Genomic DNA, 22,939 nt, shown 5'->3' on the forward strand with positions numbered 1-22,939 from the left:
TCTGGCATTTAATTATATCATTCAACCGTAGGTGTGCTCTGCGATTTTCACTATGGATAAAAATATCGAACAAAGAATTTGTCTTAAATCTTGTGTATTGAACGGGATTTCGTGTGCCTAATCGTTAAAAATGTTGCAGAAAGTCTATGGCGAGTGCGTTTTATCAAAAACTCCGGTCTACGAGTGGTATAGGACTTTTGCAGAGGGCCGAGAAGTCGTGGAAGATTTGCCACGATCTGATTCCCCATCAACGTCTTCAACAAATGAAAACGTCGACAAAGTCAAGGAAATGGTGCTGGAAAACCATCATTTAAGTTTGACACACATTTTACACATCAATTGGCCACGAGACGCGTGGCTGCTCCACTTGTTCCAAGAGAGTTAAATTTCTTTCAAAAAAATCATCGGCAGAAGGTGGCTGAAGGCATGCTTGAGCGAGTGAATCCGGACCCAACGTTTATCCAGCGCATCATAACAGGAGATGACGATGAGACGTGGTTATATGAGTTTGACATGCAAACCAGTCAACAGCCAACAGGCGGCTGAATGGCGCTATCCACATGAGCCGAAACCCAAAAAACCACGTCAAAGTCAATCAAAAGTGAAAGTCATGCCATTCGTTTGCTTCAATTATCATGGTGTTGTGCACTCGGATTCTCGGAATTCGTTCAAAATGGTGCTACGGTAAATAAAGAACATTATTTGGAAGTTATGCGACATTTGAGAGAGAAAGTGCGTAGGAAACGGCCCAATTTGTGGATAGAAAACTCATGGACCTTGCACCATGATAACGTACCATCTCACAAGGCTCATATTGTGAACACTTTTTTTACCAAAAACTCGACAAATATCATCGAACAACACCCGTATTCAACGGATTTAGCCCACTGTGACTTTTTCCTTTCCCCAAAACTTAAATTGCCACTCCGCGGACGCCGCATTCAGGCGATAGAGGCCATTCAGAAGATTTCGCTGAAGAAGCTGAAGAAGATCTCTTCAAACGCGTTTAAAAGGTGCTCTGATGACTGGTTCATTTGTTGGCATTTATGTATTGCTTTGAATAGAGCCTATTTTGAAGGCGACAAAATAAATTTTGATGATTAAGTAATTATAGTATTTTGCGTTCTATTGAACAATTTCCGGTACTTTTTTGACAGAATGTTTGGCGTTATTGGAGCGTTTGAAGGCCAAAATGGCAAAGAAACGTCTGCATATGGCAAAGAAAACAATTTTTTTTCACCAAGACAACGCACCGGGCCACAAGTCAGTCAAAACAATGGCAAAACTACATGAATTGAACTTCGAATTACTCCCACATCCATCGTACTCGCCAGATTTGGCTCACAGCGACTACCAACTGCTCGCAAACCTAAAAATTAATGCTCGGCGGTAAGAAATTTCGCTCGAATGAAGAGGTTATCGCTGAAACTGCGGCCTATTTTGAGGGACAAAAGATAAATCGTTCTACAAAAGTGGTATTGAAATGTTAGAGCGGCGCTGAGTTGATTGCGTTTTTCTTAATGGAAATTACGTTGTTTTGAACAAAAAAAAAAGTGTTTCCTTTGTCAGGCCCGGTACTTTTCGGCCCATGTGTTATGTAAGTATCAATAAATATTGTATTTCTCTATTAATTACAAACTTTTCTTACCGCTCGTATTTTTCAGTAGGTAATTAACTTCAATAAATATTGATTTGACATTTGTTGAACAGTGATGCCAAATATTTTTATTGTCGATGTGTGTTGTTTGTTCTGCTATAAGCGCAGTTACATACGCGCGGCTGTTATTATTTTCGAACTTCTATTTCGAAACTCCAGCTTTCGAAGTACATACACATGTACCGTTACTGTTTGGCAAATATGTTTGCATTTTGTGTGATTATCTTCTCAATGCAGTCCTTCACACTGTTTTTGTGTGGCTCTGGTATGCTTTCCAGCTTGGGCAGCATCTTGATGAGGAAGTGAAAATCGGTGGACAGGTTGATGTTCTTGTGTGGCACCAGCTCCACTTGGGCCATGGACGTGACGGCTTGACCGTTGCAATTACTCGCATATCTTATATTTGTGTTGCCACTGTTGTTGTTGGTATTAATAGCAGCAAAGCGTTTCATGTCGTTCACGCTGCTATTGCTGCTGTGGTTGTTGTTGCGTGCCGCCGCAGTGCCCGCTGAAACAATGACTGGCGTAGCAGCAGAGATCTGCTTTATTTGACATTGTGTGCCAATTTTATGATTACTATGGTTGCTGCTGCTGCTGCTACTGCTGATATTGCTGAAGTTGCCCCAAATGCTTTCAGTGTTGTTAGTGTAGCTGTCACTGAAGTTATTAACTAGGCTAGTGCCATTGCCATTGCCGTTGTACGAAGTGTTGTTGATGTGCGTTGTAATGATTTTTGTGCGATTCTTTTTCGGTGGCAGTGTAATTGGTAGTCTTTCATTGGTGTCCTCAGTCGCCTTTTTTATTAAGTATTGCTCTTGTTGTTGATATTGTTGTTGTTGTTGTTGTTGTGGTTGTATGGACTCAGTCTTAATTATATTCAGATTGGCAGCACCGTTCAGCAGCTTCGATATCGATGTCGTGGGCATGGCCGTGGGTGTGGGCGTCGACGCCACACTCGCTAGCCCCGGGCCAACACTCGCAGCATCTTTGGCCTGTATGCGATGCAATATCTCCGGCAATATCTTTTCGAACTTCTCCGTTAGCGCGCCGCTATCCGCTTTGTCTGCAAAGAGTGTTAACTTCTTTGAACCACTCGCTCCTACAATTAAGCCGTTCTCTCTTTTTAAATACTTGTGTGCATCTTTAGCAATTACGCCACCTTCATTGCTATCCTCGTCTTCAGGGCAGCTATTCTCCTCCATAATAAGATACATTTTTCTTTTCTGTCCACAGGCCGCACCGCCAGCTACCGCTGATGTGGATGTTTCCGTTCCTGCAGGTTCATCTGATTTTTCGGTAATCATAAATACTTTGCGGTTACGCAACGCTGGCATGGAAGTTGTGGGTTTACAAAGCGAACTGTTGAGTGTGCGCGGCGCCTGAGAGGAAGCATATGAGGTGAATAAAGGTTTTATTGATTTTGTTGCTGTTGTTGTTGTCCCTGACGTAGATAGCATGGTTTGCGGTGGAGGCGATTCGGTATCGGAGTGTGCATCGCTTATTTGCGATATAGTGGAGGTGACGGATGAAATGGAGTTTGTACGTTTCGGTGCTGTAACAATGATCGTCGACGTACCGCTTTGCGGCGGTTTGCTGAGAACAGCTGAGTGTCGCAGGCGTTTCTGTGGCGAAAGAAAGAGAATTTAATATATTAGGTACTTGTATATTTATGTACATAAATATGTAATACGAGGGCGGTTCAGTAAGTACCCGTATTTGATGACAGAGGACGTTCCTAAGGGAAGTTGGTATTGGCATCGTGTTCTACCATCTATCAACCGACGGCAAAACAGATTTCAGACTGATTGATAGGTTAGTGTGGATTTGGTAGCTATTCGAGTACGACGTGGTTCGTGATTTTTGCTAAGATGGAAAAAGAGCATCAACGTTCGGTGATTCGCTTTTTGTTTTTGGATGGGAAAAAATGCGAGGAGATAAAAGCAATTTTTAATGCTGTCTATGAAGACGCTTCGCCATCTATAACCACAGTTAGATATTGGCTCAACGAATTTAAACCTTTTTTGATGAGGAACGTCCAGGACACAGGACGAAATTACCGAGGAAATCATTGAAAAAGTCCACGACATGGTTCTCGCTGATCGACGAACGAAAGTGCGCGAAATAACAGAGGCCATAGGTGTGTCGATTGGAACGGCAATTAATCTTTTATATGATAAGTTGGCGATAAAAAAATTGTCGGCCCGAGGAGTGCCGCGATTGCTCACGGTAAACAACAAGCGGATGCGGCTGTTAAGCGAGATCCGAAGAAATTTTTGCGCCGAGTTGTCACCGTTTATGAAACCTGGAGTTATCATTACACACCAGGAACTAAGCAACAATCAGAACCATGGATTTCCTCCAGTGAATCTGCTCCAAAGAACGCGAAGACCGTCCCAACGGCCGGAAAGGTCATGGCGACGATTTTTTGGGATGCAAACGGCGTCATTCTCATAGATTTTTTAGATAAAGGAAGAACGATCACTACAGTAAGTTACCACTAAAAATTGAAGGAAACACGGCCGCATTTGGCGAAAACGAAGGTGCCATTTTCTCCACTATTACGCACCATCACATTCACCCGGAGTAGTCGCCGCCAAACTGCATGAATATTGTGTTATGAATTGCTGCCGTACCTCCCGTATTCATTCGATCTGGTTTTCTACGACTTTTTCTTGTTCCCTAACAAGAAGTAATGCCCCACGGGGGAAAACAATTTAGTTCAAACGAAGAAGTCACCGCCGAGACAGAGACGTATTTTGGAGAGTTCGACAAATCCTATTTGTTGGAGGGGTTAAAAAAATTACCAGAGCATTGGGAGAAGTGTCTTTTTCTAAAAAGGGTTGAAAAATAAAAACAATTTTTTTTTTTAAATATGGTGCCTTCATTTCTAACACGGGTGCTTATTGAACCCCCTCGTATATGTATGGTAGCACCGTAATTATCGCAGTATTTAACCAAGCTATGAAACCTCACTAAAGAAGCTTGTTACGCTTGAAGTTAAATATGTACGTCATTCCTTCAGTCACTAAATGGCGAATGACTTTTGTCAGTAAAATAAAGTTTCTCGTTTTCTCAAAAAAAAAAAAAAATTGTTGAATGTAAGATTTAAGAGCACTTCTTCGTAGCACTAATAAAATATTTAGAACCTGATCTAGATTGTGAAGGCGGAAGTAAAAAGATTATGCGTCCGTTTCACAGAATTTTCTTATTCACTTTGAGACAGTGCGAATCGCGTTCCGCTCCCCTGAAATCGATTAAACTTAGCAGTTTTTTAGTGGAGTACCTGGTAAACACTATTATATTAAGCATTATTATATCGGGTGTTTTTGTTTAGCTGTGTCAGAACTATCGATATCCATTACTATGGTTTGACAGCTGAGAATGGCAAGCTATGTTGACAATTATGTTTAGTAAGAATTGGCAAGTCATCATGAATCGTTTAACGCCAACAACAACACTACCAAATTTTGGAAATTTACGTTGAAAAAAAAATTTTCGCCAAGTTCATATACCACAGGGGCGGCGTTTCCACGACAGTCGGTTCTACCTTACCGAAGCGACCAGGATTTATATCCGGCCAAGGACTGTCACTCACGCAGCATTCTCCGTATGTAAGTATGAGGAATGTTTATGCTGCTACAACAACAACAACCTCAGGGGCGGCATCATTGGTCCTTTTGAGGAAGGAGCTGCTGACTGAGCTTTTGTCCACAAATTAATGCGCTAAACATCGACGTCATTTGGTTCCAACAAGACGACGCACCTTGCCATATAGCGCGCTTAGCATTCGATTTATTGCAGTATTCAAGCCACCATTGACGCCTTCTGGCCAGATTTATTGGAAAGAGTAGTCAAAAATTGGACTGATAGTTTTTTTTCTTTTGCATTACAATGAAATTAGTGTAGACAAATGAAATAAATCAAATATCTGCATATTCTGTTTTTCCATTTTCGCAAAATATTAAGATATATATCAGGTCAGTCCAAAAGTTCGTGCGTATTTTACCCATAATTTCACTTCTGTACGATTTTTGCATGCAAAAAATTATTCGCGGAATATAACGGAACTATTTATATTTTCTTTGATATATTGTGCATTCAACAAGTGATTTTAAAGGGACCGTCTAGTTTAGCACTTTCAAAAAATCAATTTTTTTTTTTACATTTTTCGAAAGTATATGTATGTAGAAATATTGTGTTTAAATTTCAGAGAGTTCGGAGCAGCGTAAATATATTTTTTTTACCTGAACATCACTACCTAGAAGCGCTTTTTATATTAAAAAAAAACTTTAAACGCGTTTTTCTCAAAACAACGTTTTAAAAACGGTACCTAGGAGTTTACAAAAACAGTTAGACCGATTCTTTTGAAATTTAAACCACATAATCTACACATAGTAAACGAGGTAGTCCACCTATAAAATATTAAAATTTTGCATTATTACTAAAAAAAACAGCGAAAAAAAGTGCATTTTTTTCAATTTTTGTCGGCCATTTTGGTATTTTTCGATAAATATTGATTTTTATAGGTGTATTTGTTATTCTGAATCTAACCCATTTTGATTTTTTTGTTTCAGATTAGCCGTTCCCGAGACCTGCTTGGTACCGTTTTGCACTTTGATTTTAAGGCGTTTACGCGCGGCCACCATTTTATACATTAAAATGGAATAAAATGAATAAAAAAAAATTTTTTTACACAATTTAAGACTTTATTTATTATATCTAACAATATCTATATCTGTATCTTTCATTACATACTCAAAAATAATTCCAAAAATAGCTTTTTTTAGCGCATGATCTAGAAGGTCCCCTTAATCGGGGATAGAAGCACGTGTTCTTAAAAAATAAAATGGAATCTTCGAACCCGTATAAGAGGCATATTTCGTATTTTTTTTTTATAAAAGTGGTAAAAATGCAACAACTGCTGCTGCAGAAATAAACACTGTTGACGTGGAGAGGATACCGTGAGTGTAAGGACTGCGCAAAAGTGGTTTTCAAAATTCCGAAGTGGTAACTGCGACGTGGAGGAAGCCCCGCGCGCTGGTCGTACTGAAGTCTTTAACTTCGACGCCTTGCTCGAACTCGTGGAAGCTGAGCCAAATTTGACAGTCGATATGATAGCTCAGAGGTTAAATTCATCGCATGGAACAGACACCTGGTTGAGTTGGGAAAGGCTTTAAAGCTGGGAAAATGGGTTCCGCATAGACTTTCCGTCGCCAACCTTCAGCAGAAAGTGAATGTGTGTTCTCAGCTGCTGCAACGGCTTGAAAATGAACGTTTTTTGAACCGTATCGTTACTGGTGATGAAAAATGGATCCTCTGCAATAATCCTGTTCGCAAACGCCAATGGTTAGATAAAGATGAAACACCAGAACCGACCCCTATAGATGGCCTACCCGCCAGGAAGATTCTCCTGTCTATTTGGTGGCATATGGACGGTATTGTTTATTATGAACTTCTGGAACCAAACCAAACGATAACTGCTGATTATTATTCCCATCAGCTATCAAACCTGAATGAGCCACTTAACAAAAATCGACCGTCTTTAGTGAATAGACGCAAAGTTTTGTTTCACCACGACAACGCAAGACCTCATACCGCAAGGCAAACATTCGGCAAGCTGAACGAGCTCGAATGGGAGCTAATACCGCATCCACCATACTTTCCGGATATTGCACCTTGTGATTATCACCTTTTCCGTGGACTTCAATCCCATATGAGTAACAAGAACTACTCCTTAAAAGAAGATATGAAAAGGGATATCGAAGCATATTTTGGTTCCAAGGACAAAAAATTTTTTGAGCAGGGAATTAAAAATTTGCCTAAACGTTGGGAAGACATTGTAAATAATGAAGGAAAATATATTATTGATTAATAAACACTTTAAACATCTTTTCTATTAATTTTTAAACCACCTTTAAAAAACGCACGAGCTTATCGACTGACCTGATAGAATACCTTACAAAAAAAGATAGTATCTGTATCAAATAAGGAGTGAGTGACTGTATATCGTACCATATCATATCATATCATATCGTACAATATTAATTGTTAGATATATACACCCCCGCTCCTATACCAGCACTACTTACCTTGACATCGTCTAGTGGCGCTGCAATACGACACACCGTTGTTCCCGGCTTGGTTATGGCAGCGACTGTGGCGGTTGATGCCATTAATGCATCCTTCTGCATACGCGTCGGCGTAGTTTTTATTCGTGTTTTAGCCATCGTCTATGCTTGCGACAGTTGTTCGGTGTGCGAGTGTGTGTATGCACTCGTATATGCGACACTTTAAATAGGTTCGCTGTTTTGTTTAGTCGTTGCGCGACCCTTGAAACCCATACAAAAGCCACGCCACCGGGCTCTTTCATCGACGTCTTCTTCGTTTTCGGCTGCTTACGTTTTGTAATTTTTTTTGCAAAATGTGCTGCAGCCGAACACCATCACCAATGAGCGACTGGTGCACCAGAGTGCGTTGACGTTCTTCACTCTTCTCCTCTGTTCTTCAGCTATGCTGTTTCGTTTTTGTTTTATAGTTCACCTTGAAGTTTATAAGCGTATGCTACGAGCGGCGGCGACGACTTAACAATGAGGCAGCTGCAACTCCAAATAAACTGGTTGTAGGATAATGTTGCACCAAAACGGGAAAAAAGGAAAGAAAAAAAAACGAGAATTTCAAATTATTTGAGAGTTCTGCATAGTAAGACTTCCCTCACCCCGACCCCTATGAGTGCACTAAATACTCGTATATGTAGGTGTGTGTATACGCACACCAATGTTTGTTTATATACGAAAGCTTTTACGGCTTTATTGACAGACCATTGCCATTGATTAACAGAGCTTTCGTTATAGAGCTTCGGCGCTTATATGTATGTATTGTATTTATAAATATATTTGAAGATTCTTGTCAACGGCGAATAAGTAATTGCAGCAATGCACGCAGCTAAAGCTTTGAGAGCCAACATGCAAGCGAAACTCAATGAACTTCTTACCCCTGTAAGTGTAATTTTTGCTATCCAACACGTTACGAAGCCAATAGAAACTTGATATTTTTGCACTGGTTTGGTTAGAAATTTCCAGTATTGCGAAAAAAGCACTTCCAACTCCAAAAAAAAAAATCAACAAAAAACGAAAGACGAAAATCAACAGCAGAGAACGAAAAACGGTAATTCCGTGGAAGAATTGTTTTTTGTTTTACTTTTAGTGGCCTCTAAATACAGATGCGGGGAAAATAATAGCATAGAGAACATTTTGTTAAGTTTTGACCATTTATTTCTTTTTGTTTAATTTTTTTGCATACCACAACAAAATCGTATAACTCAAAGTTTCAAATAATATGAAAAATTTGAAAAAAAAATCCGAAGAACTTTAATATAGGGTGGGCCATGTAAAATTTGCTTTTTGAATCGGCTAAAAAAAAAAAAAACTAATCAATATTTTTTCAAACTTTGAATATTGATCATTGTCATTTATGAATGAAAAATAATATCGTTCAAATGACTACCACGACTGGCTTTACAATAGGCCATCCGATCAACCCAATTTTTAAGCACATTTTCGATTGTTTGGGCTCCAATTTCATGAATGGCAACTTCGATTTCGTGTTTTAAAGCATTAATCGTCTCTGGATGGTTCGCATAGCATTTGTCCTTAACGGCTCCCCACAAAAAATAGTCCAACGGGCTTAAATCACAGCTCCGAGGCGGCCAATTGATATCGGAATTCAAAAACGGTATACAAAACTTCGAGTGTAACTTTGGCAGTGTGACAAGTTCCACCATCCTGTTGAAACCAAATGTCGTCCATGTCATTCTCTTCAATTTTTGGAAACAAAAACTCGTTGAGCATGTCACGGTAACGCTCGCCATTTACTGTAACCGCGGAAGAAGAAGAAGGCTCACCTCTTTGGAAATAGGTTTTCAATATTTCTCAATTTTTTTGAAGCGTATAGCGTCCCATTTCGTAAATGTCAAACCTTTAAGTAAATTATGAATACATTTGACATGTCATTTGTGTTACCATTCTCAAAAAAATAGGTGGTTCAAAAAGCAAACGCTATATGGCCCACCCTGTAAATATATCAAACTTTTTAACTGGTTTTGAAACTCAAAAATTTGTGTCGACTTATAATTTTTTTTGGCGGCATTTTTGCATTTCCTTTCGTATAACGAATGTTCCAAATTCTTTCCATTCACCCAAAATGCGCAACACTGAACAACAAAAAGTATCAAAAATCAACGGGGCTTTGTAGTCTCTTTAAACTTGCAGTGTGCAAACGCATACGCAAATGTATACCAAAATTTAATGAGCTACAAAACTGCATACCCGGACTAAAAAAGTTGAAATTTTGCTGAAAACTTGTTGAATTTTTTAAATTGATTTTTGTAGTAGTGTTGTATGAGTTATATTTCAATAAAAACTATAAAAAAATAAATATTCAAAACTTTGCAATATGTCGAGTTTCTATTATTTTGACCACCACTGTATATACACGCCAACGAGTTGGTGCCGGATGTGGTGTCTTATATGAAGGCGCTGCGGCAGCAATGCTTGGAGTTGGAATTGGAGTTGGCCGCTAACGCCAACACTCGTACCCCTACCTTTACCATTGCGTGCAAGAACTTGCTGAACAAGTTTAAGGTCAAGTTTAAATACTAAACCAAACTCACTAAAATGCTGCTACATACGCGCACAACGATTGCCAATACACAATTCACTTTGTTGCAAAGCACTCTGTACTCCACAATGAAGTTGTTGGATAGACTGCTGCTTAATGGCCAACTGACTCACCTAAATTTCCACTTAGTAAAATAATTTTCAAATGCATCTTAACCACTCCCACACTAAGTTCACTGTTATCACAGCTTATCTTTTTCAATTCAAGCAGAAAAAAAACTATATATAATTTTCTTACACTCTCTTTCTTCCCAATGGTGCGAAATTGCATACTCAGTGCCACGGTCCAATTAGCTAGCGACGCTTTTTATTATATTTCTTCCATTTCTTCGAAAGTTCAACCAACAATCAACTAAACTAGCAGTTCACAGTATGAAGCAGTAGTAAAAACAAAAAGGTAGCGCAAACGAAATCACTATAGCATCGCCGCGATCGACCGATCGTGTCCGGAGTTCTTTGTTTACTGGATGTGCAATTTCTTCTGCTTTTCTGCTGCAGCTTTAAAATTAGAATCCCAATTGCAGCACCACCACCACCGCCAACCTCTCGGCAATGCTATTAAGTGCGCTTTTCTGCACTTGCTGTTATGCTTTTTTGCCAGGCTTTATACATCCTCGACCGCCGCTGCCTGCACCAAAGCCTTTTGAGAACATACATATGTACGTATGTACATACATATCTGCATACACCAGCCCCTCCATACATTTTTCCCTCTCTGCTGCTTCCTTTTGAAATTATGTTTACGCTCGAACTTTTACGTTGCATACAATATTGAACGAAAGCAGCGCAAAAGCGGTTGGAAGTTCTTGCCCGCGAAAAGTTCCCTGTGTACACTACAACTTCATTAAAGTTCCTCATACCCAGGTTATCAATGCCTCAATCGTTGGCAATGCAAGAGTACATGGGATAAGTGAGTACGCGTAAAGCCTGAAAGCGCTTTTGCATTTATTTATGTAGACATACGAATACATACACTTGTATGTATTGTTTGTTTTTAGTTCACACATATTCATAAATATATATAAATATGTATACGAGTAAACCCATGCAAGTTTACACTAAAACATTTATTTATGTATCATCACGTACTCTTCCTATAATTCCCCTTCGTTGGAGTGTACGTACTCCATAATATTTATTTAGAAATGCAGAGAATGAAGTTTGGCTCTCCCATTGCACTTCCGAGAATGTGCAAATTTGTTATTGTTGCATTTGGCTGAGTATCGAAAGTGGACGTTGTTGCACAAAAATAGTTCAAATTTTACAACATTAAGCACTTGGCGTAACTTATAAGAAAAAGAGGGAAGGCTTTGTCATTATGAGTATTGCATTTTTTTTTTAGAAAACTTATAAAAATATTGGTTATGCCAGTTTTCTTGTGATCAATGGTTTTAATGTAGGTATGTAGGTATGTATATTATATAAAAGAGGGGGCGGCTCCATTTCTTATACCAGATTTTTGCCTTCATTGTATAACAAAAGCCTTATAAATAAAAGTTTTAAACAAAAACTTAACAAATTTAAAAATATTGTCATTAAACTTCAACTTTTTTTTGGGTGTTTAGCCGAACTTCTCCTCCTATTTGTGGCCTACATCTTGATGTTGTTTCTCAAATGGAGGGATCTACAGTTTTAAACCGACTCCAAACGGCAAATATTTTTTATGAGGAGGTTTTTCATGGCAGATATACACTCGGAGATTTGCCATTGGCTGCCCTATATATACTACCCAACAACAACAACACCCAAAAACTCTTAGACAAAGTAGCACCCTGATAGTTTCAAGACATACAGAAAATAATATACTTATTTTTCAATTGTGTTTACTGGCATATCTAAAAACAAAATAATTAATTCAAAATGATCGATTTGAATTTTTTTTTTTAAATAGGCTATGTATCAAATTGCACCTAAAAAACTTAGTTTTTGTGTTCTTCTTCTTCTTAATTGGCGCAATAACCACTTAGGTGATTTTGGCCGAGTTTAAAGAAGCGCGCCAATCGTTTCTTTATCCTGCTTACCGGCGCCAGTTGGAAACACCAAGTGAAGCCAAGTCCTTCTTCACCTGATCTATCCGACGCAAAGGAGGACTTTATCTTCGTCTGCTACCACCAGCTGGTATCGTATCGAATGCATCGAATACTTTCAGAGCCGAAGCGTTTCGAACGAGATGATCCAGCTAACGAAGCTGCTGGAACTTTATTCGCTACGCTATGTCTGTTCGTCGTAAAGCTCATACAGCTCATCCTTCCATCGTCTGCGATATTCGCCGTCGCCAACGTGCAAAGGTCCAAAAATCTTGCGCAGAATCTTTCTCTCAAACACTCCAATCGTCGCTTCATCGGATGTTGCCATCGTGCACGCTTAGGACGGGCATGATGAGAGCTTTGTAGAGTGTTAGTTTTGTTCGTCGAGAGGAGGAGTTTACTACTCAGTTGCCTACTTAGTCCAAAGTAGCACTTGTTGGCAAGAGAGACTCACGGTTGGATTTCTAGGCTAACATTGTTATCGGTATTAATGTTGGTTCCTAATAATTTCCTGGTCCACGATCAGCAAAAAGGCACGTCTAGCATAATTCAATTTTGAACATAAAGTCACACATAACAAATTGGAGGAGAGGATCGGAAAAACACCAGCTCAACAGGGGATTATATATAAAATATGTATGTTAGGACAGGTCAATTTATATGGAATAATTTTTGGCAACATCGTTTCTAGCAGATTCAAATTATAAGAAAAAAATTACATTAGTAAGTAGCTCTAACGTCGATTGAAAATGGAGCCCCACATTTTAAAACAAGCTACACTTGTGCTCAGGATATTTTTCATGCTAAAATTTGTTCGTACATTTTTTACGATAATAAAAGCAATAAGCTCATATTGTACAAGGTGGCGCAAAAATAACCTTGCGATGTTTTTTGCCTATAATTTAAAAAAAAAAAAAGAAAAACTTTGATTCTTCTTGTGGATTATTTTTATTTGGTCTTTTAATTTTTTTTACATCAAGTCGAGAATATGATGTCATGTAAATGGCCGACGCCACAGTTGATTGCCATTTGAGCCCTTTTTATGGCATTTTCCATCACTTTGGCCAAAACTTCCGGCGAGAGGTCCTCACATTCTTGACGGATATTGTCTTTAAGAGCTGCAAGAGTCTGAGGCTTGTTGACATAAACCCGCGACTTCAAAAAGCCCCACAAAAAGATGTCTGGAGCGGTCACATCAGGCGATCTTGCTGGCCAGTGCAAATCGCCAAAACGGAAGATTAGGCTCCCGGGAAATGCATCCTTCAGCATATCGGTTGTGGCACGTGCAGTGTGTGCCGTTGCACCGTCCTGTTGGAACCACTTTTTTCCCAATCCCAATTCATCAAGTTCCGGCAAAAAGAACTCGTTGATAATTGCTCTGTAGCGCTCACCATTCACAGTAACCGTTTGGTCCGCGACGTCTTCGAAGAAAAAAGGTCCGATGACTCCTCCAGCGAAAACAGCACACCATAAAGTGACTTTAAGCGGGTGTAATGGCTCTTCGTGGGTAACACGCGGATTTTCAGTGCCCCAGAAGCGTAAATTTTGCTTATTTACGTACCCGCTAAGATGGAAATGGCCCTCATCACTCATGATTATTTTTGATGAAAAATAATCTTCCTCTGGATGGTGATTAAGGATGGCTTGAGCGTATGTTAGACGCGATTGACGGTCAGCAGCTAACAGCTGATGCACCGTCTGGACTTTGTATGGAAACATCTTCAAATCTTATACCAAAATTCGCTGTAAAGACCGTCGACTGATACCCATTTGCGGGGCACGTCGTCTGGTCGATGTCGACGGCGCTTCCATGACATCCTCGGCTACAGCAGCAATATTCTATGCAGAACGGCTACTCCGGGGTCTGCCACGCCTGCCAGCATCTCGTGTTGTGCCAGTCTCTTCGAGGCGAGCGGCTAATCGTCGCAGTGTTTCACAAGTAGGCGTTGGACGGCGAGGAAATCTGCGACGAAATTCACGTTGTGCCGAAGTCACCGACCGATTATTGGTCAAATAAATAGTCAGCAATATTCCGCGTTCTGGAGCAGTGTAGCGTAACATTGTTTATTAACGTGTATTTCGCATGTGTTTACTACACAAATGTCAAAACAGAACTGACATTAGGGGCCAATCGCAAAATTTATAGCATTTTCTGATAGGAGGATTACCTTAGCGCCACCTGTTATTAAGTCCAAAAATGTTCAACGGAGCAGGGATGCCATAGAAAGGCTAGTCACAAGCAGAAGGTTGCACATCTATTGGGTACCTGGTCACAAAGGCATAATGGGAAACGAAATAGTAGATGAGATAGCAAAAAGTGCTGTTAGACTACCTTTTTAAACAAGAGAACGACATACTAAAACCTCTAAATACAGAATACAACGAAATAGACCACTACATGAAAAAGCGACTGGAAGCTAAGTGGGCTCATCTGAGCACATACAAACCAGCAAAAGTCATGCCTAGAACAAAGTACAAAAAACTGACTCAATTCGTGCTTATGCTCTCACGAAAGGACTGCAGAGCTATTATAGGTATTCTGGTAGTTCATAATCTATTGGCCGCACATGCTCACAAAATAGCGATTGCTAACACGGACAATTGCAAGAAATGCAGAGAGGATGTTGAGAAAACTTTAGAACCCCTTCTGTGCGTATTTTCAGTATTCATAGAGGTCGGTCTACATCTGGCATCGCTAGGGACCAAAAGGTCTATGCGTGGCTTAATGCCAACCAGGCTAACTTCTCCTTTTATGATAATATTACTTATTACGAGGTGTGTTCAAAAAATAAGGCAAATTTTCACATTTCGCGGGCTACGTACATTCGACTTTCGATTACTATTTTTTATGTTGGTGCACTCGTCTCGAAGATATGTTCACGGTTTTAGCCATAAAGCGTGTTTAGTTTATTTGTGAGAGGCATAAAGAAGACAAGTATTTTGCGTGTTCGACGATTTTCTGCTATCGAAAAAAATGGATCATAGAGGTTGCATCGAATTTTTTGTAAAAAATGGAATTAAGTGTTAAAAAACACTTGATATGTTGAAACGATGAGAGTACTGTGAGTGAAAGAAATGTTTACAAGTGGTCCAAGCTTTTCACAGAAGGTCGAGAAGATGGGAATGACGACGCTCGCTCTGGACGCCCCAGCACATCAACAACCGTTGAAAATGTTGATAAAGTGAAGAAAATTGTTTTTGACAATCGTCGAATCACAATTAGAAAACAGAGAAGTTGCTGAGGATGTCGGCATATCGGTTGGCTTATGCCATGCAATCTTTTCGGAAATTTTGGGCATGAAGCTTGTGGCAGCGAAGTTCGTTCGTCGCATGAGCATCGCTCAGGAATTGTTCAATGACGTCAACAATGATCTACAGTGACTCACAGCTTATTTGATGCAGCCAAAAAAATTATTAAAATATCGAATATATTTTATGGTATTTCCATTACAGAAAAAAAATCTTATATTTTTTTATTGTTAAATAAAATGTTTTATTTAATAACAAAAAATGTTTCTTCATAAGAAAGATATGGCAAAATAAAATAATTCAGTTACAGTTTTGAAGTCACAGCTTAAATAATGCACTAAATTAAAAGTATTCAAAAAACATAAACACATTAGTATTTCGTTCTCATGATTAGTGGGGTATCCCTTTTGATTCAGAACAGCTTTTAATCGGGCATTCATAGATTCTACAAGTTTTGGTGTATAATCGGAACTAATTTTATCCCATTCTTCCTGTAGTGCCCGTTTCAGATCATAAGCATTAGAAATATTGTGGTTTCTTATTTTATTTTCCAGCACTGACCACAAATTCTCAATAACGTTGAGATCGGGACTCTGTGCAGGTGTGGGTAGTTCCAGATAAGCCACCCAGCAAAACCTGCGTGACCGAAACTCTAACACAATTACACTTTTTTGTATGTTACTAACACATATGCACTCGTATATGTTTGAAAATCGACTTTTTTTATCTCCGTCACCTTTGGCAAATGTGTAAGCAGTAAGCAAACTTTATTCATATATTTTTCCTCATTTTTGCATCAGTAGAAAAAGAACAAAAAAAACGACAAGTGGCTGTCGAAGCAATAAGTCAAAAAAATCAAAGTAGGCCGAGAATCAAATTGTCAACCTTTGGCAAATGTGTAAGCAGTAAGCAAACTTTATTCATATATTTTTCCTCATTTTTGAATCAGTGAAAGTAAACAAACGCCGTAGCCGAATGGGTTGGTGCGTGACTACTATTCAGAATTCACAGAGAGAACGTCAGTTCGAATCTCGGTGAAAACACCAAAATTAAGGAAAACATTTTTCTAATAGCGGTCGCCCATCAGCAGGCAATGGCAAAACACCGAGTGTATTTCTGCCATGAAAAAAATCTCCTCATAAACATTTCATAAAACAAAATAAAATAAATGTATAAAAAAATTTTTTTTTTGTGATTCGAACCAAGGATTTTGGATCGGAAGCCCACATTGCTAGCCGCTCGGCTATCGCGCTATGCTGCCGGCGCTGGCCTAAAAGTTATTTTGTTCGTCGCTACGTTTATATGAAACTGGCACTGAAACGAATCCATATTGTTAAATTTCTGACGCCTGCAACCCCATACCATCACACTGCCCCCGTCGTGTTTAACTATAGGGCGCAAATTACATGGTTTTCTCCAAACGCAGAACTTCCCATCAGATCTAAAAAGGTTTCATGCGCAAAAACAACGGACTTCCAGAACGAAATGTCTTTGTTTAAATGTTGTCTGCATAACTCTATTCTTTGTTTTACGTTGTTGTACGAGCATTAATCAACGGCTTATTTCGTTCAGTCTTTCCATGAACATTTTCTTCGCTCAGAACTCTACGAACAGTTTCAGTGTTACAGATCTTGCCCAAGTATTTTTCGACTTCGTTCGTTAATTTTGAAGCGCTTAAATCGGGGTTTTCTTTAACTTTGCGAACAATCCACCTCTTATCTGCATTATTAAATATTTTATTTGGCGCAGATTTGCACTTATCTTCTATCCTGTTTTCGTGGCGAAACCTTTCTATTAAGTGCTGAACAGTTGAGGAACTAATAGCAACAATTTCTGCAATTTTTCATTGGCTTCTGCCCTCTTTAAAATGCCCTATTTTCAAATGAGGTCCGTTTTCCCATTTTAAAAAATTTAAATTTTTTCAACTTTTCTTTACAAAATTTTTTTGAGAATGACTTAAGACGCTAAGCTAAACAGAAAAAAACCATTTCACCGTTATTACATTCTCGGAGAAAATATAAAATACACTGCATCATTTAAGCTGTGACCATATTTTGATGAAAAAACGATTGTATTTGTTTCTAAATGTTTTCAACAAGCATTGTTTTTGTTATTGTTCTGTCTGTAGTGGTAAACTGTAAATACATATCGCATTAAGAATCGTTTAGATTTTTTTTTATTAAATTTAACAAACATCGAGTAATTTTGTTTTCTAAAATAGTATTACCTGCATCAAATAAGCTGTGAGTTACTGTAGATTTGCTTAAAAGGGTCATAAATGGTGATGAATCGTGAGTATACTCGTATAGTTATAACATCGAAACCAAAGCCCAATCGTTCCAATGGAGCATTCCAGAAGAGTCAAGACCAAAAAAAGCCAAGCTCAATCAAATGTCAAGGTTTTGCTCACTGCTATCTTCAATTACCATGTCGTAGTGCATCAGAAGTTCTTACCACAAGAGCGTATGGTACTTCTAAAGCGTATTCCTTGTATTACCTTCAAGTTATGTGCCGTTTGCATGAAGGAATACAAAAAAACGTCCGGAATTTTGGGAAAAAAATGCATGGCTTTTGCTAAAAACAACACCATTACACCTGCGACGTTTACCTGTTCCCAAGATTGAGAAGACCCATGAAAAGACGGTGGTTTATGACGATTGAGGAGATAAAAACCGAATCGCGGAGAGAACTCAAAGACATACGAAAAAGTGCATATCAGAACAGCATCGAGGATGGGAAAAACACTGGCACAAGGGGGACTACTTTGAAGGAAATAAAATAGAAATTGATGAATTAAAACAAAATTTTGAGAAAAATGATAATTCACCCTATTTTTTGAACAGACCGTACATACATACAGTTAGTAGCAGAAGTAAGTATACACCGGACGCGTTTTCAATTTTCCCCCAATCGATTCCTTCAAACAACCTAAGTTATAACAAAATTGTGTTTTATTTACATGAATGAAATACAAAAATTATATTTAATCCAAATAATTACAAAATTTTAAAAAGGAACAAAATTATAGCTTTTTATATTAAACTTTATAAAAATTCATGTCTCAAAAGTAAGTATACAGTTCATCACATTATTAATTTCTAAAATCAAAAACATAATTAAAATCAAATACTAGTATTTGGTAGGATAACCATTAGACTTTACAAGCCGTGATTGCATTGATTTCTCCAAGTTTTCAGTTATAGCTACCACCATTCCCCTTGAAGGACGTGTTTCAGTTGTTCCTTATTTCTAATCGGATGTTTACGTATTTGTCGCTTTAAATGTTCCCATAAATGTTCGATTGGGTTGGTATCCGGGGACTGTGGCGGTGTTTTCAGCTGTTTTCGCACATTGTATAACAGCCACTCTCGTACAATGTTGGATGTGTGCTTGGGGTCATTATCCTGCTGGAAGATAAACGTTCCTCCAAGGCCCAATTTCGTAGCGCATTCTTTTAAATTATTTTTCAAAATATTTAAATAACCATATCGGTCTACAATATTTTCGATAAATACCAAGTTTCCGAATCTGTTTGCAGCCATACATCCCCAAACCATCACAAAGCCCCCTCTATGCTTCACAGTGCCGGTCATATTGTTTAGATACAATTCCGCGTTAACTTTTCTCCAAACTTTTTCACGGCCATCAGATCCACAGATACTGAACTTACACTCATCAGAAAATATGACTTGGTTCCAAAACGTTTGGTCATATTTTTTATGATCTTTTGCTAATGAAATCCGTTTACTCCGATTGACACTACTCACGAAGGGCTTTTTCCTAACATTGCGCCCATGATAACCAGCTCTATGCCAAACCCGGCGAATAGTTTGGGTGCTAAATTGTTTTCCAGTCTCATTTTCAACTTCAGATTTCAATTAGGGGGCACTTATTTTGGGGTTTGTCCTGATTTTCCGTACGACTAAGCTTTTTTCTCTGGGGCTTAAGAACGGCGGACGCCCACAACGCTCTTTATTAGTGGTGCTTCCTGCCCTTTTATATTTATTCACAATATTTTGAACTGTAGCAAAACTCCTATCTATCAAACGAGCGATTTCTCGCAATGATTTATGTATCAGTTTTTTTAAATCATCAGAAAGCTCTTTTCCTCTCGGTGCCATTACTAAAAATGTCGCCAAAAATAATACAAAACGTACTTCCCTAAATTTTTATATTCACTTTGATTATTTCGTTTTAATAGTTTTAACTTTTTTAATCAATGCGTAAAAATAAATGGTATGCTAACTGAACAAACGTTTGCTGTATACTAACTTTTGTGAAATAAATTTCGCTAGCATCAAAGACAAAACAAAGCGTGGATAACGGTACCTAAAATTTGCAGCTAAATTAAGGCGCATATGAAAGCTTATCCCAGTACACAATTACCATGTGTAAAATATTTTGATTACATATTAAGGAAAGCGTTAGCCTCAAACAATTCCATAAATCAGGCTCCTGTATACTTATTTACGTTACTAACTGTAAGTTGTATGATACTTAAATTACATTTGATTCCAACTTTAGTCTCGATGAATAAAAATTATTCAAAATGTACATACATACACAAGTACATGTAAATCATTAAGCAACAATTTAGTTAAAAGGGTTCAACTGAAAATTTATATTAAATTATGTTTTTTTTGTTTTCTCATTTTACTCGGTCCACTTTTGTCAACGCTCAAACGTTTGAATACTTATTGCCAAAATACTTAATTCCATCCCGAAAAGGAATGCATAAGAACATACACACATAAGTAGTTGAAATGGGAAAAATTATGTATGCAATTATGTTATGGCGGTATAGGTGTATGGATGAGAATGTAAAAGTTGCACTGCACGTACCAATCCCATTTAACTATAGGCAATGTAAAAACATATACACATATACACGTGTACTATTCAAGTATGTGAGTGTATTAACGCCTTTGTGCCTAGTCACAAGTACAAGGTACTTTATTTCAGTTCAGCGTACCGGAGCACAATACACCACCAGGAACTCGAGAGCCTATGTAACGGCAAAACCGATTCTATGCACAAAACTGCATGCGTTTATTCGTACATTTCTATGTGTGTATATACATACATATAGTATGTGCATAAAGCCGCCATGGCATTGAATCTCGCCTTCATGTTGTCGCACAGTTCAACAACCTTTGACTTTGAGTGCGCTGCGCAGCGAAGATATCACGAGAGTTCTATGCGCAATGCACCCGACTCGAACCAAACGAGGAGTGTCGAGCATCAAACGTTAGTGCAGAAAATTATTCACTATATTGTAGTGCATTACAACAAATAAATACGAGTACCTATGTGTTGTAGAAACTAAAAAAAATAACGAGAGACAGGTAGAGAGTGAGAGTGGAAACTGGAAGCAAAGCTTTATAAAAGTTCTAAAGCGCATATGTATGTATACATACATACATACATAGAGTACTGTGTAAAACTTAAGGAACTTTTAACTGAAGCCAAATATTAAACATTTAGTACATGTATGTATGTATGTATGTATTTATTTGTTAAACTTATATTTTTGCTAACAATATGCAATTGTAAAGGGTTTTCCAATAACAGGTGTTAGGTGTTAAACAGGAGAGATGATTAACGATTTTTTATGGCCGGAATTGGATGGTATTGATCTGGACAACGTGTATTTTCAACCAGACGGCGGTACATGCCACACAAGCACCGAAACCATTGATCTTTTACGGGAAAAGTTTCCGGACCGTGTTATCTTGGCCACCGAGATCTTGTCATTTAACACCTTGTAACTTTTTTCTTTGGGGTCACGTGAAAGAGAAGGTCTACGCCAACAGCCCAGGGTCGATTCAAGACCTCAAAGATGGAATTCGTGAAGCTATCGAGGACATAGGCATCCACTTTTCAATTCGGTTATGGAAAATTTCATGAAAAGGATATTGTCCTGTGGTCGTGGTCATTTGCTTGTCAATTTATATTTTATTATTTATTTTATTTATTTTTTATGGGGTATGGGCATGGTTATCAACTGATTTTGCCCATTTTTAGCATAAACTTACTTTGTTACAAGGTAAGTGTCCGTGACGAGTTTCACAAAAGCTTTCTAAACTTGTTCTTCAATTATAGCTTTATTTTAATTTAGTTTTAATACATAAAAAGTGGGCGTGGAGTTTAACAATATTATTTATAGCGAATCGTAATAATGTGGAGAGCCACACGCTTGCTCGGCTTTATTAAATCTTTATCGAGATACACAGATTTACCCAAAAATGAATGCGACTCCGCCCTTTTTTCAAAATTTTACTGGTGTCGTATATATTTTTAAGGTTCATCATTTGTATTAAATGTGAATAATTTTACTTTATTTATAACAAAGAAAAAACGTTTTTGTTATTTTTAAAAGTTACCGTTATGGTTATTAGCCTGTTTCACCCACTTTCCATACAGCCTTAAGGGGTTACATGGGTTACATCGGGTAAAAAAGGCCTACTTTCAATTTTTTTTTTTTTTCTATGTAAAAAATTATTTATTTAATTCAAACTTTTTTCTGTCTTATAGATACATATTTAAAGAATAATTTCTGAAATTAAAAAAAAAACTTAAAACTCCTCCATTGTGACGTCAAAAAAAGGTGCGTCCGCGTTGTCAGCATAACTCCTGACAGAATTATCAAAAATGAAAAAACAAAAATAAGTGTTTTAGTTAAGACCATAAACTCGTGCTTGAACGAAGGAAAGAAAAAAAAGTAAAAATTGCAATTTTGGCAGACATTTTTCCAAAAAAATGAAAATTTCGGTCAAATTTGCTTGACATTTTGATTTTTTTACAATAAATAGTTGTAATTGAAAAAAAAAAAAAACAAAATCCTTCGTTCAAGTCCGAGTAAATTGTATCTCGAACATCTGTGTAAAATTTCATCAAGATCGGTTGAGTAGTTTTCGAGAACATTTGACAACCGACTTTGCAAACACAGTTCCGAGAAAAACGCGTTTAAAGTTTTGCGTAACAATAAAAGTGGTTTGGAGCGCACACATTCCAAAGGCTGTATCTATTATTCGGATCGACTTGAAAATTTAGGATAATATTCTTGAAATGTTGTAGAAATTAATAAGCCAAAAAAATCGATTTTGTGAGCCCACGAAACCCATGTAACCCCTTAAGCAAATGCCTTAATATGCGTAACGAATCTCATTGCAATATATACATTTGGATCAAATTATCGTACGTACAGACGGACGGACGGACAGCCATGCCTAATAGGACTAATTTCATCAATATCAGCATTTTGCTAGATGGTGAAAGGAATTAAAAAGGTGTGGCCAAGATCAGACCGCTAACCGGCTCTCAACGAATTT

General features: G+C 38.0%; 1 protein-coding gene across 3 annotated transcripts in view; it reads right to left on the bottom strand.

Moving 5' to 3' along the window:
- Nucleotides 1-1,773: 1,773 nt before the first annotated feature.
- LOC129240871 (probable serine/threonine-protein kinase ndrD) overlaps nt 1,774-22,939 on the bottom strand; it is a 30,189-nt gene continuing 9,023 nt past the window's right edge. The window contains exons 1-3 of one of the 3 annotated variants that reach the window (XM_054876915.1): nt 10,571-10,856; nt 7,747-8,270; nt 1,774-3,279 (exon numbers count right to left, since the gene is read on the bottom strand). In XM_054876915.1, coding sequence (XP_054732890.1) covers nt 1,843-3,279; nt 7,747-7,884 — 1,575 coding nt within the window. In that variant the 5' untranslated portion in view covers nt 7,885-8,270; nt 10,571-10,856 and the 3' untranslated portion in view covers nt 1,774-1,842. Of the gene's footprint in view, nt 3,280-7,746; nt 8,271-10,446; nt 10,466-10,570; nt 10,857-22,939 lie in introns of those variants that run through there. The other 2 variants (XM_054876917.1, XM_054876916.1) reach the window with 2 other exon arrangements.

Source organism: Anastrepha obliqua, chromosome 3 (assembly GCF_027943255.1).
Source record: "Anastrepha obliqua isolate idAnaObli1 chromosome 3, idAnaObli1_1.0, whole genome shotgun sequence".
Lineage (NCBI taxonomy): Eukaryota > Metazoa > Arthropoda > Insecta > Diptera > Tephritidae > Anastrepha > Anastrepha obliqua.